The 13,166-nt window shown below is 41.9% G+C and overlaps 1 protein-coding gene and 1 long non-coding RNA gene across 3 annotated transcripts in view; one reads left to right on the forward strand and one right to left on the reverse strand.

Moving 5' to 3' along the window:
• Positions 1 to 6,610, reverse strand: part of LOC103154140 (adenylate cyclase type 9-like) — a 42,539-nt gene extending 35,929 nt beyond the window's left edge. For both annotated transcript variants that reach the window (XM_016662491.1, XM_007575321.2), the window contains exon 1: positions 4,684 to 6,610. In XM_016662491.1, the coding sequence (XP_016517977.1) occupies positions 4,684 to 6,565 (1,882 nt within the window). In that variant the 5' untranslated portion in view covers positions 6,566 to 6,610. The remainder of the gene's footprint in view (positions 1 to 4,683) is intronic.
• LOC107833379 (uncharacterized) lies at positions 6,531 to 8,894 on the forward strand. Its single transcript, XR_001659120.1, has 2 exons — positions 6,531 to 6,610; positions 8,263 to 8,894. It is a non-coding gene; the product is annotated as an uncharacterized LOC107833379 (long non-coding RNA).
• The last annotated feature ends 4,272 nt before the right edge of the window (positions 8,895 to 13,166 follow it).

Raw genomic sequence — 13,166 nt, forward strand, 5'->3', positions numbered from 1 at the left:
GTGTCTACATGAAACACTGGTGCAAATCTATGTTTTATACTTCACAACATGTTATTATAGATCATTTAGGCAGTCTCTGAAAGATGCCCTGTGGTTATTCAATTAATCTGATAAAAGAACGAACAAAAAAAGGTAAATCTGGGTTACAATTGTCAGAATTCAATAGATATATTCCAAATACCATGCAGACGGAGTTTCTTTAACAAAATATTAGTAAGTCATGATTTAGAAGTGTTGATAGCAATGTGAATTTCAAAATAAACGCAAAACAAATTAGAAATGCAGTCGCATTATTTACATATAAATCCATCATTTAGCATTTGATTATTTCATGTCCACATTCTTTATAAGTCGGCCTTTTAAGATGTAATGAACCTACAGTATTATATTTAAATATTTGTTTATCTAATTATCTTTTTTATGTGTAGCGGGTGTCATTAAATTATGCAATTAATAATCATTTACCACATTTCTACTCAACACGCTACACAATCTGTACTTATCTTGTTCAGTTTGATAGATCTGTTTATTTTGTTACAAGAAAATACATGTGTTTGCTGTGAATGCACTAACATAATTTCACTATTTAATTCATTGGCTTGAAATCAGGGAATGCACAACATCAGTTCATTTTATAAGTCAGCCTAATCAATCAAAGTCACATTGTAGTAATGCTAATCGGTGGGAGGCGATTAACCAATCGGATTCCAGTGAGACTCAGCAACAGCTTAGTTTATTTTATGGTGGACAGCTATGAGGGAATTATGAAATAATCACCAAATATAACATTTACAGACATGACTTCTTTCTGTATTTACAGGTGAGAAACTACATTTTGAAGAATGCAACAACCAAAATGTCTCTGATTGTGAAAATCAGTGATTTAAGCTAAAATTATAAGCTCTGTTAAGACCTGTTGTAGCTTTTTTTTTTTTTTTTTAAAACTGGGGTTTACGTACTGACTTTTTTAAAGGAGACGTGGGAAAAAGAGCTATCCATGGAGATCAGCAACGAGGCTTGGAGTGAAGCTTGGGAAAATGCTAAATATTTGAGTGTTTGTAATAAGGTAAAAGCTACTCAACTTAAAATGTCACATCGTGGCCACATACCACCCCATCTACGTCACCGATTTAATCCAGACCTTTCTCCGCTTTGCCCCAAACGTAGAATAGAGGTGGGTAAATCTAACTCACTGTCTTTGTAGGAAAATTCAACAGTTCTGGTTCAGTATACAGGAAGAGTTGGACAAGATCTTTTTCCATTAGCACCGAGTGTAATCCAATGTATATGTTACTGGGATTCTTCAGAAGAGCTGTGGAGAAACACCTGTACAGGACGCTGACACTCTGTCAGCGTCCTGTACAGGAAATGTCTGAGCTGGATAACAGATAAGGCTCCATCCAAAACACAATGGCAACAAACTGTCCTTGAATTTGTGTTGTTGGACTTTCTAACTAGTAAATTACACAATAGAGAAAATGTGTTTCATAATATTTAGGACTCCTTTGTACTGTATACTGATCTGGATATTTCTGCTATTTTTTTCCCCACAGAGCTTTACATAATATATATTGCAATAATGTGTCTTCATTTCTTTACTTTTTTGTGTGTCTGAGCCGGGGTGATGTTAATGTTGATGTGACTGTACGTTTGCTTGTTTTATCTGTATTAAAATACAGAAATAACCAATGGAAAAAAACAACACTAACATAACGACATGTGATTTTTACAGTATAATGACATTAAGGCGCCATAGCATCGAGGCAGCGGTGGTGAAAGCTACATGGCTAAAGATAACGGACTTGTCCCACTCAGAGCTGCAGCACAGTATTTCCTCAGAAAGGCTCCAACATGCTGTCAGGTTCAAACGAACATCACTCGGCCCAAACAGATTCATTTGTTCACGTGAATCATAAATCCTCACAGCACTGCGGGGTTTTCTGTGAAGTACCACAGGGTTCAGTCAGTTCTCTTTACTTCGCATTTGATTCCGATTGGTAAAACCATCAGACAGCACGGGATGCATTTCCACTGTTTCGCCGATAAAACTCACCTATATTCAGAAATCCCACAGAATCCGATCTGGTAAGTAGACTACAGGTATGTCTGGAAGACATAAAAAACCCTAGATGTCTGAACACTTTCTGCTTTTAAATACAAACAAGACAGAAGTTGTCGTCTTTGGAGCCGATCCTCCGAGAAGCAGACCGGTTCACCGCACTGCGTACCGTTAAGCTGGCATCTGGTAACAAATGGAGAACCTTGGTGTCATCCTTGACCACGATTTATTTAAATCCCATATAAACCAGTTTTCTAGGACCTTCCTCTGTCACCGCTACAAAATGGTGAAAGTTAGAAATATCTTGTCCTGCAGCAAAATCAGTCAACTCATCTGTTACTTTAACCTGAACTATTTATTGTAGAATAATGTACTTAAATACTCGGATGGAAATTAAAAACAGAGATCATTGCTGTTCTTCACTGGCTCCCTGTTGAATCCACAATACTCCTGGTCACATATAAATCCCTTAATAATCAAGATTTGGTTGTTCCATGTGTTCCTATAACAGAGCGCCTCACTCTCAGTCTGCAGGACTGGTTCCTAGAGTGGGAGGCTGGTCCTTTAGTTATCAGGCTCCTCTTCTGTAGAACTAAGGCCCAGTTTTAGACACCCTGTCTGCTTTTCAAGACCAAACTTTAAACTGTCGTTTTACATAAAGCTCAAAGTTAGAGCGATTAGCTTAGGGCTAATCTGTGTTGCTGTGTTTCTCTCCTAGAGGAGGCGTCTAAATGACCGACTGCTGCCAGTGACTTTCCTCTTTCATTGACATAGAAAGTACTCCTGGATCAGCGCTTCTCTGCGTGTGAACGTTTCGTCTTCTGAAACCGACCCAGGTGCCTGCAGCAGATAGAGGTTCAGCATCTTCCTGTTAGAGGGGATTTCTCCTCCCCGCTGTTTCTACATGCATGCTCAGTATGAGGGATCTCTGCAAAGTTAAGGACTCAATGCGACTGACTGTTGCTCCAACTGAGGAGGATCGATGGCTGTTATAGCGACTCGATACAATCTGACGGGTTTCCATACTCTTTGACCAATCCGAGTGATAAAATGAACTTTTCTGCATTGCTTAGTAGCTGAAATTGAGTTTGATTATGCATGTAATTGACTCTAGATCCATCAGAACGACCGAACTGACGACATGTATGTAGAAATTGGACGTTTTTCCTAAAGTAAGGTAAGGCAAATTTTATTTATATTGCACATTTTCAGCAACAAGGCAGTTCAAAGTGCTCTACGTGAATTAGGAACAAAATCACAAAAGAAAAACGGAAAGAACGCCACAATTTATAAACTAATAGGAGTTAATCTGGATAAACTAACAGAAAAGAAAAGTAAGATTTGCCATTTTAATCTAATTGCAATGCTTTAAACCCCTTAACTATCAAGAGGACAACATGTTTTTGAGGTGACAGTTAAGAGGTTAATTAATTATTTCATGTATTTACTTGTTAATTACATTTTGCTATACAATGTACACAACCTGCTGCATTTTTTTGTTGTTGTTTTATTCCATTTTTATGTGATTTTCAGTGAAATAAAAACTCAAAATAGAAATCTAGACGACATACAAGCACCTGTCGCTTGACTGTGGTTACCCAATCAGAAGAGTCTGACAGATTTCAAGCCTGCATAAATGCCAGACGTCTGTCTGTTTGCCGTCTCTCTCTGGGGTTTGCAACCTTCCACAGAAGTTCGCGGACGCAGCGAAACGAGCACTCGCGCAGTCCACTGAAGCCCACCGCAATAACCCGTCTAAGAACAGTAAATCCAGCCGGCCCTCACCTCATCGACGGCAAAATCTCAGCTCACACCGCCCAGCAGCGGCGTCAGAACACAAACACAACCAGAGCGCGAGCCAAAGAGAGAGCTAAAACAAAATCCACGAGAGGGCCACGACCTTGTCTGCATCTAAACAAGCTTATCAAACACACCAGCTTTCTGACAGTCACACATCTAAGCCCTCTCTCCAAATGTAATTTTATCTGGTGATCCTTGAGCTGTCGGCATCCATTTATGTTGTTATTATGCACATTGCAAACAGTCGTCTGCAGCGAGGGTTTCAAAATCCATTTGTTACATCTGAAGATTAACGGTCCTAATCTCGGTGGCACAAGCATGCATGATTCAAAAATACGTCTGCAGAGCCGTGCCCCAGAATGTCAAGACCACACAGATCCCTACGCAAAACCTCCGTTTGGTGTAATTAGGATTTTAAACGAAGAGGGTGATCCACGTTCCCTAAATACATCTGCTGAAAGCTCCTAATATAGAGCATGTGATTTATTTTCAGATACTAGGAAATGTGGAGTGACACCCAGAACGTTTAAAAATAAAACCTGCCTACACTTCAGGTGCTCCAATCTGAGAGTTATATTCTGATCTCTGCTTAATTTTGACTGGATTAAGGGGTCGGATAACATCGTTCAGCTCCGTCTAATCATGCACTGACCCTGGCCAGACCTGATCAGTGCACACACTAGGTTCAAGTGCTTTTTTTGTGATGACATCGCAACGCAAAAACAACTCTGAAGATGATCTTATGTATCTGTCAGCTGGCTTGGCATTTTAAGTGAGTTCATTCTGCAACCTGGTGAAGAAATCAGAGGTAAGCAGTCACTTACCTTTCAGTTTCTCAATTGCACTCTGCCCTGCTCTCTCGGCCACCTGCCCGTCCTCCCTCTGGTAGCGGTCGTCCAGGAACTGGGCAGTAGCTTCGGACAGATGAACCTTCCCCGCCATGCCCAGCTGCTCCATCAAGTTCGCCAGATTGACGTCGTTCGACCACACGTCAAACTTGAACCTCTTCATTCCCAAGATCCCACACAGCACGGTGCCCGTGTGGACGCCGACCCGCATGTTGACCGTCTCGCACGTCTCCTGGCAGAACTGCTCGATGGCCTGGATCATGCCCAGTCCCATCTCGACACAGCAGTATGCGTGGTCCGGTCTGGGATCGGGGCACCCTGCCACGCAGTAGTAGCAGTCTCCCAGCGTGCTGATCTTCTCGCAGCAGGTCAATTCACAGAGTCTGTCAAAACGACCAAACAGGTCGTTGAGGAGGCCCACCAGGGCCGGCGCCTTCTTGTTGGCAGACATTTTTGTGAAGCCCACAATGTCGGCGAAGAGGATGCTAACAGGCTCCATGCGTGTCATGTTAAAGGGCCTGAATATTATCTGTCCTCGGGGTATCGAGGTCTTTTTACGTCTGTGATTGCTATGAGGGTTATTCTTTGAACTTATAACACTTTGGCTTTGTAGAGCTCCTCCGCTCCCGCCGCTGCCCACTGCCACAGCCGAGGCAGAGCAGGCGCCGGAGGAATACCTCTTTCCCGAATTCTCACCGCCACCCTCATCGTCGCCTTGCTTCATCAGCTCGTCTGCAACTCGTCTCGGCATGACCGAGTGGATCATCCTTTCCTTCAAGGCCTTCTCCACCTCCAAGTCTTTGCCGTGCATTATGGCTTGGCCCACTTTAAGAAAGGTGCTGCGGGATCTCACCTCGGACATGACAAAAAGATGAATGCCAATGACGTGCGCGCACAGGTGGAGTAGACCCTTGCCCGGGCCAAGCCAGAGGAGCGTGTTTTGCAAACTTGACACCTGTCCAGTGGCTTCATAATTCCTCTGAAGCAATGGCAGCCATCCTAACGCTTCAAATAAGACAGAATACAGGAGGCCCAGCATCACTGAGGCATACAGACGGACATGGAGGACGCTGTATACCAATAGCAGGACCTCGATGCAGAGGGAAAAGGTGCCAACGGGGGAGATGCAGGACATCCGAGGCAGAATCTCTTTGTTCAGAGAGGTGTACGATGCGTTCGCTTTGGCAGCCCAGTCATAGGTAGCAGTTTGCATCTGTGAAGCCAAAGTGATGGCAAATGTAAGGACTATTAGCAGCAGGGAGGTCTGGTTGTACAGCCACATGTAGGGCTTGGTGAAGGTGAACAAAAACAAAAGCACCAGCAAGGCCAGAAAGGAGGCAGTGGGGGCGAGGAAGGTCACAGGATGACAGCGGTCACTGTTCACCCCAAAGTACACCCCCCAGAGTAGGGAAGCCACTGCCAGGTAGAAGAGGACATAGCGGAATCGCCTCTGCTTCTGTGGAAAACACCTTTCCTGGCAGGCATCCTCCAGGACGGAGGAGTCAAACTTGGGGTCCCAGCACTGGGCGGCGGAGCGTTCAAACAGCGGAGGGGCCTTCTTCTGCACATGGGAAGTGTAAGTTATGACGGGTCTGGAGTCTGCTGAGCTGCAGCTGGAGGAGATGCTGTACTTGTGGAGGGCAGGTTTCACTTTACTGGCACCCCCTCCTCCTCCACCGCCTCCTCCCACTCCTCCTTCACTCTTTGCAACCCGAAGTGGTTCATGATGCTGTTGCTGCTGCATCCGGGTGGAATTATTGGCAATCCGCACCGTGATGGCGCCATCACCCCTGGCTGAGTCGCAGCTCACCTCCGTGCCGTGCATAAGAAGCTGCCTGTGATGTTGCAGAGTGGCCATGTTGACTAGTGCTGACGAGCGGAGGCGATGGGAGATGGGAGTGGGGTAAGCGGGGGTAGAGGCGGTGGGAGGGGGAGGGGGCCGGTCACTGAGGTGTTGAATCAATCAGTAATTTACTCTGGTGCCGCCGAGTCAAATCAGGGAAGGTGGAGGAGGACAGACACTGACACGGGAGGCAGAACAAGAAAAAAGAAAAAAAAAGAAAAAAGGTTTTTGTCGGAAAATTAACACTGAAGGAGGAGTGGGAGGAGGGAAGGGGGACAAACGAGTCGGCTACGCGCAGTCACTCACATTAAGACGCTCACAGAACACCATTATCCGAGCCGCAGCTTCGCCTTTGCGTCAGTACTCGCGTTGCACGCATCCCTCTCCACAGAGGCTGTCCGGTGTGCTCTCCAGCTGCGGTGCAAACAATCTCATCATCCCGTCTCCTGCCTCCTGGACTCGGCATCCTTCTCGGCAAGCTGCTGCTGCTGGTAGCGGTGCAACAGATTCCTCTTCTTCAAATGTGCACGACTGGCGATTATCAGCCACTGAATGTGCGCAATTGGAAAGTTTCTCCCATCGTTGCTTAACTGGGTTGTTTGAATGAGGAATAATAATAATAATGATGATAATAATAATAGCCGTCAACAGTTGGTTACAAAGGTTGTACTATTCTGCATAACTCCACTATTTATGCTCCTTTTTCCACGAATAAAATACTACATGTACGAGCAGCAACCGGTGCTACGAAGAAAAAATATATATAAAATTGCACTTATTTGAAATAATACAGACGCATAATAATAATAACAATAATAATAATAATAATTAATAGCTTATCAAAAGAGAACGTCGACCTTAAACGGACGTAAAGTCTTAAAGCAGTTAATTAAAAAGTGTGCGAGCTGTAATTACCTCCCACTGCATCCACTCTAATGAACGGCTCAGTGCGCGAAGGCTTTCCATTTCTCATTCCCAAGATTCCCCTGCCATCTTTATTGCAGCAGCCCCTCTCCATTTTATATTATTATTATTATTATTTATTTATTTTTTGCAACAAAAAGCGAGGTTTTTTTTGGGGGGGGGGGTTTTTTTTGGACACCCGACTCACAGAGGAGGCCCCTGACAGCCAGGCCTATTCCCACGGATGCAGCCCCGTCCTTTCCTGAACTCTCAGCTCCGGATCTCCTCTGTTTATTCCCTCCCTCTTTCTCTCTCTCTCTCTCTTTCTCTCCGCTTTTCCCAAAGAGAGGGTCTCAGGGTCTGCCCCCTTCCTCCCCCCCTTTTCAAAGACGCATGATCCGCACTAGTAAAAGAAAGGGGGGGAAAATAACTCTCCATGCACTGCCCCGGTTCTTTTTCTTTTTTTTTCTTTTTTCTTTTAGCCTGTGTTCTGCCTCTGCTGGGAGTGTCTGCAACTTGTTGCGCGCAGTTGGCAAAACATACATGCAGCTACGGGGAACGGTTTCGCTTCGGACCAGGCTGGGCTATAAATAGTGACGATCAAAACTCTTGCAAATAACACCACCCCCGCTGCATGTAAAAACGGGAATACTGTTGTTTTTTTTCTTGAACTTCTTCCCAGAAGCACGAGGATTGCTTAGGCTAAAAATGTTATGGTAAAGCCTCCACCCCCCATCTCAAAGCCTCCCAACTCCCAAACTTTTCTTTCTCTTTCTCTCTCTCTCTCTCTCTCTCTCTCTTTCTTCCAGGCCGTATTTCCTGCGTTTGGAGCGGAGACCCAGTTAGGAGTCTCTGCTTATTTGGAGATGAGGCTGGATTTCCTCCTCTCGCATTCCCTTGGAGCAAAGACGGGAGAAAATCCACAGAGCGGCTCTCTGGCTCTTGGTGATCCTCGTTTGGATTATCCAGAAAGAAAGAAAGGGGGGAAAAAAACACTCTCCTTATCTCCAGATCGCAAGCAATTCCTCAGGTCTGGGTAGCACTAGTTTTCGCTGGCATGCATGTGTCCAACAAACACAACGCTGTGCGCTCCGGCGGTGGTGCGTCCTCTTCCGTCCGTTCGGTGGCTGGTTGCCACCCTTTCACTCCCCCCCTCCACACCTCCGCCCCTCCCTGTCTTAGCTCTCGGACGTAGTTAGGGTCTGGATAGAAACAAAAAAGACAGACGGCTGTCTGTTTCTCCGTCTCGTCCGGGCGACAGAAAGCTCCTCACTCTTGTAACTGCCACCATCTTCACTGCAAGTGGGTCGGAAATCCTTCCCCAGCTGGTTGGCCAGACCAGGCAGTCTGCGAAGTTAACTGTGATCCTCAAGAACACTACTTCCGGTTTGGGGGCCTATATATTAAAATAAAATAAAATAAAATAAAATAAAATAAAAGACGACTTAGAATTAGTACATTCAGAGAAATAATATGTTTAACCAGTGGTATTCTACAGGTTCATCATGATTGAAATGTATTTTAGTAGTTCAGTCGTGGCGTTCTGTTCTTGAAAACGTCAATATTCAGTTTGTCAGAAAATTTGATGATTACGTCACACCAATGAAAAATTACCTCTAGGAGTGAAAAGTTATTTTGTGAGCATGACCAAGACAATCGTAAGAAAGACTCACAATTAAAAATATACCATAGCTCAGATTTTAATACTACTAGTAAAAAATAAATAAATAATGTATTTGTTTCTCATTTCATTACAGTTTAGATTTTCTGCTTTTCAACATATTCTTAAGTGGATTTAGGTCTGAACATTCAATGAGCGATCCCAACTGATGAATATACTCATGACCTGGACCTTTCAACATGCAGACAGTCCGTATGTTGACTGGAGTTACACAATTAATAATTAATAATTAGCCATTGCTGAGATTTGGGGTTGTTGTGCTCACAAATGGACGATTACGCTCATGTATACGGAAATATGAAATGAAGCCAATAATGGTGGTGAGTATTGTAAATAAAACGGTTTAATGTTGAATGTTAATGTTAAATCTAGAGCTTGAATGTACAAGTTGCTTTAGTCCTAATCGGGTTAAAATGTAACTACAAGCCACGACAGACTCCGCCGTTTTAGCAACCAGTAAACAAAGGAACAAATGTCTGTAAAAGAAAAAAATAGTATAACCAACAACAACAACAACAAAAAGAAAATAAGCAAAGTAAACTGCGTTTACTATTTGACTTTCAAATCAATGTTAAAAAGCAACATGCTTTTAATTTGAAGGCCAAACTCAACTTCTGATCTCTATATGCTTCCCTTTGTTTGATTTGACATCTTGTTGTCAATATTACCTGTAAATGCAGTTTTGGGCATTTGGATCATTGGCTATCACCTTTTTTTTTTTCTTCTTTTTTTTTTAGTTCGTATCGCCCACATTGCATTAAGTGTCAGTGGCTACGAAAAAAAACGTCTCTCAGTTTTGTTTTTTTCTTACTTTTTAGTGAACACTGTTCTTTTCTATATCACAAAATGTCAGAAAAAAAGTATTCACAAACATAGAGAGACCGACAGGTTTGACATTTGTAGAACCTTGTAGGTCAGGATCTTTTCTGATCCTGATCTGGACCTCCATGTCATTTTTGGTCAAAAGTTATACTAATTAAACGAATAAACTACTCTTCTTTGGCCCTTAGTTAATTATTTCTACTGTTCCTCCTGGGTAAAGTGATTATATGAATTATTTGATTTTAAAAAAGAAAAAAAATTTGATGCAAATGTTTGCATTTATTGTGGATTTTTTTTTTTACGTACACCAGCTCAAAAATGACCCATAGATGCCTACATATAGTATATACCTCTTGATGCTACATATATTCATACATTCATATGTATCTCATTTGTTGCAATGTCTCTTAGCAAGGTCAACCTCATCATTTACCTCATCTTGCAACTGAAGTTGATCTCAAACTTGTTGTAAGTATATGGAGCTCAACTGGGGTCATAAAGATGGTTAAAAAATAATAATAATAAAATTTGAAACTGGAAAACAAAAAATAAATGAAAGTTTAACTCCATACAGGCCTTCCTGGGCAGGTCACCAGTCCTTTCTGTTAATATATTATTCTAATTATATGTTACTGTCGAAGATGGAGTACAATTTGAATATCAATCTCAGGAGATGTGTGACCTTTACACATTGTTCTTGTGAGAGAGGTTGGCATGTGGGTGGTGAGCTGAGAGCTTACAAAGAGAGGACTGTTGTGGGATTTGATAAAGCCTGTCTGATAGGTCTGCTCTGAAACTGTGCTGAGAGCCTTGGAGAGCCGCGGCTCAGCTCATCAAACACAGACGACAAGAGCTCCAGTGTGTGCTTGAGGGTGTAAGTTTTATTCATAAATCCACAGGTGAAGTCATGTAAAGTCAAAAATGAGCCAGAAGGGAAATGAAGCTGGTTCGCAGACTGAAAAGAGGGCAAGAAAGAGCATTTCAGCTAGTTTGGTGTTATGATTAAGGCTGGGAACTCTTTACTCTTGGTACGGTGAAAACTACAGTTGCATCGCTGTGAGGGTTTTCTCTGCAGAGCAGCTGATTGTAGACTGGCTACCAAAAGAGAGACCGACTAATGAACAAGCCAATATCAGTTTTACCTGTTACTCTGCACTGTAGAGTAACGGCATCTTCGCCCAAAACGAAGATGCCAAACTCATTTTTGTTTTGGGCCAAATCAAGATCACGAATCCTCTTAAAGGGCTGGTTGTGCCAAATGTACTGATAAAACCTGTTCACAAACTGTAAAAAAAAAATCAATCAATTCTTAAGATTGAATAATATTGTTGAACATCTTTTCAGTCCCTCCAGGATTTCATGATTCTTTTTGTGATTTTTTGCAATGAAAACCAAAGTATTTGTGGCACTAATTTGGAAATATTTGCAATACTTGTGCTTATTTGTAACGGTAAATGCGGCTTTTTATTACTCGCTGTATGGATAGTGGACTATAATCTGGTATCAATTAAGACTGAGGTGGATGTTTAGTACAAGTAAGAAGGTTTTGACTATTTTTTTTTGTTTTTAGAAAAATCTGCAATAAACTTTCAATTATTAGCGCAACAAAGAACGCGGATTTGTTGATTTTGTGTGAATTTCCATAATATTTCTCAAGAAACTGGAGGGACTGATTGATATAATTTGATAGTAAACAGATAAAAATTGCATCAATTTGACTGAAAACATAATATTTAAGGACACTTAATGTTTAGTTTAGATAGAGGGCCACATAAAAAGCTATGGCAGGTGGGTTTTGGCCCACGGGCCTCAAGTTTGACACATTTTATATTTTGGCTCATAATAATGCATCAAAAAGAAGAAATGAAGTTCCCATGAAATGTACTCACCACCTTGGATGTTTGACTCTTTTACTGCTGTGGCAAATCAGTCTCGATCAATGAAATGTAGCTTTTTTTGACACAAAAAAAAAGAATTTCAAAATGAAAACTGATTTCTACAAAAACAAAAGAAAAGAAAATTGGCTAAAAATATGTAGCATAAAATCGACAATTCTGCTAGCTTTTCTAAAGCTTGAATCAGTTTCAGCTCATGCAGATTTATCTTCAGAGAAAATTAAACTTTGACTCACTAAACTGCAGTGATTCAGAGATCATAACCAGCTCATCAAATATGTTCAGAACAGAGAGGGGACGTAAGAATGTGTAAATCCAGTGCAAATTTTGTTCATTTGCATAAACAGCTACATGCTACTTTTATCTTTTTTTTCTCCCTCTGCATAATATGTTATTTATTTCGAGATTTTACTTCCTGTTTGCTTGGCAAGGCAATCCCAAACTTATTTTCATTCTCTACCTTTGAAAATCGTTTGAGTCGACGCATTGAACCGAAGCGCCATCTGGTGTCAATTATTAGTCACTGCAGCAAAAAATGACCGACGGCTATAAGGAATCAGCCTTTTTATTACCTCAATAATAGGAATATATTAGCATTCTGCTGTTACACAGTTACAGTCCTGTGAAAATAATTATTTGTTCTTTATTAAGACTTTATTAAGACATATTCACACATTAATGCCAAACCCTTTTTTATTATTTTTTATTAATCTCTAAAAAAAACACACACACTCCTGAAAATAACATTTTACTAGATGTCTAGATTTGTTGGTAAGAAAAAAAAGTTAGTATATCTTACCCCCTAAGAGCGTTAACCTGGTCGGTGGAAATGTTTTCTCTTCTCGAAACACTTCTTGCTGCCATCTTTTTGTCTTTCACATCTGTCCGCTCCTCACTTTCAGCTTTTTGATGTTTGAAGGATTTCTTTTTTTTTTGTTCACTCTAGATTGAGTCACCTCACATTATTATCTCAGTGAGATCAACAACTGATCTTGAATCATTCCGGGACTGACTTTCCATTTTAATAACGTTCAGCCAGGCTAAGATGGATTTACTGGTATGATTGGATCATTCTTTGTTGCAGGGTCCAGTTCTGCTCCAGCTTAAATGGTTTTACAGCTGATGACACATTTTCCTCAAACACCCTCTGACACCACGGTAGAATCCATGATGGACTCCGTTATGGAGAACTGGTTCGGTGGTGTGTCAGCAAAACGTCCCCAAACACTGAAACTTGGCCCTCTATTCTTCACAATTGACCTATGCCAAACCCTAGCTTAGCCAATGCCTTCCTGAGCAATTCCACTCAATCCTG

Source organism: Poecilia formosa, unplaced genomic scaffold, assembly GCF_000485575.1.
Source record: "Poecilia formosa unplaced genomic scaffold, Poecilia_formosa-5.1.2 Scaffold375, whole genome shotgun sequence".
In the NCBI taxonomy this organism is placed as follows: domain Eukaryota; kingdom Metazoa; phylum Chordata; class Actinopteri; order Cyprinodontiformes; family Poeciliidae; genus Poecilia; species Poecilia formosa.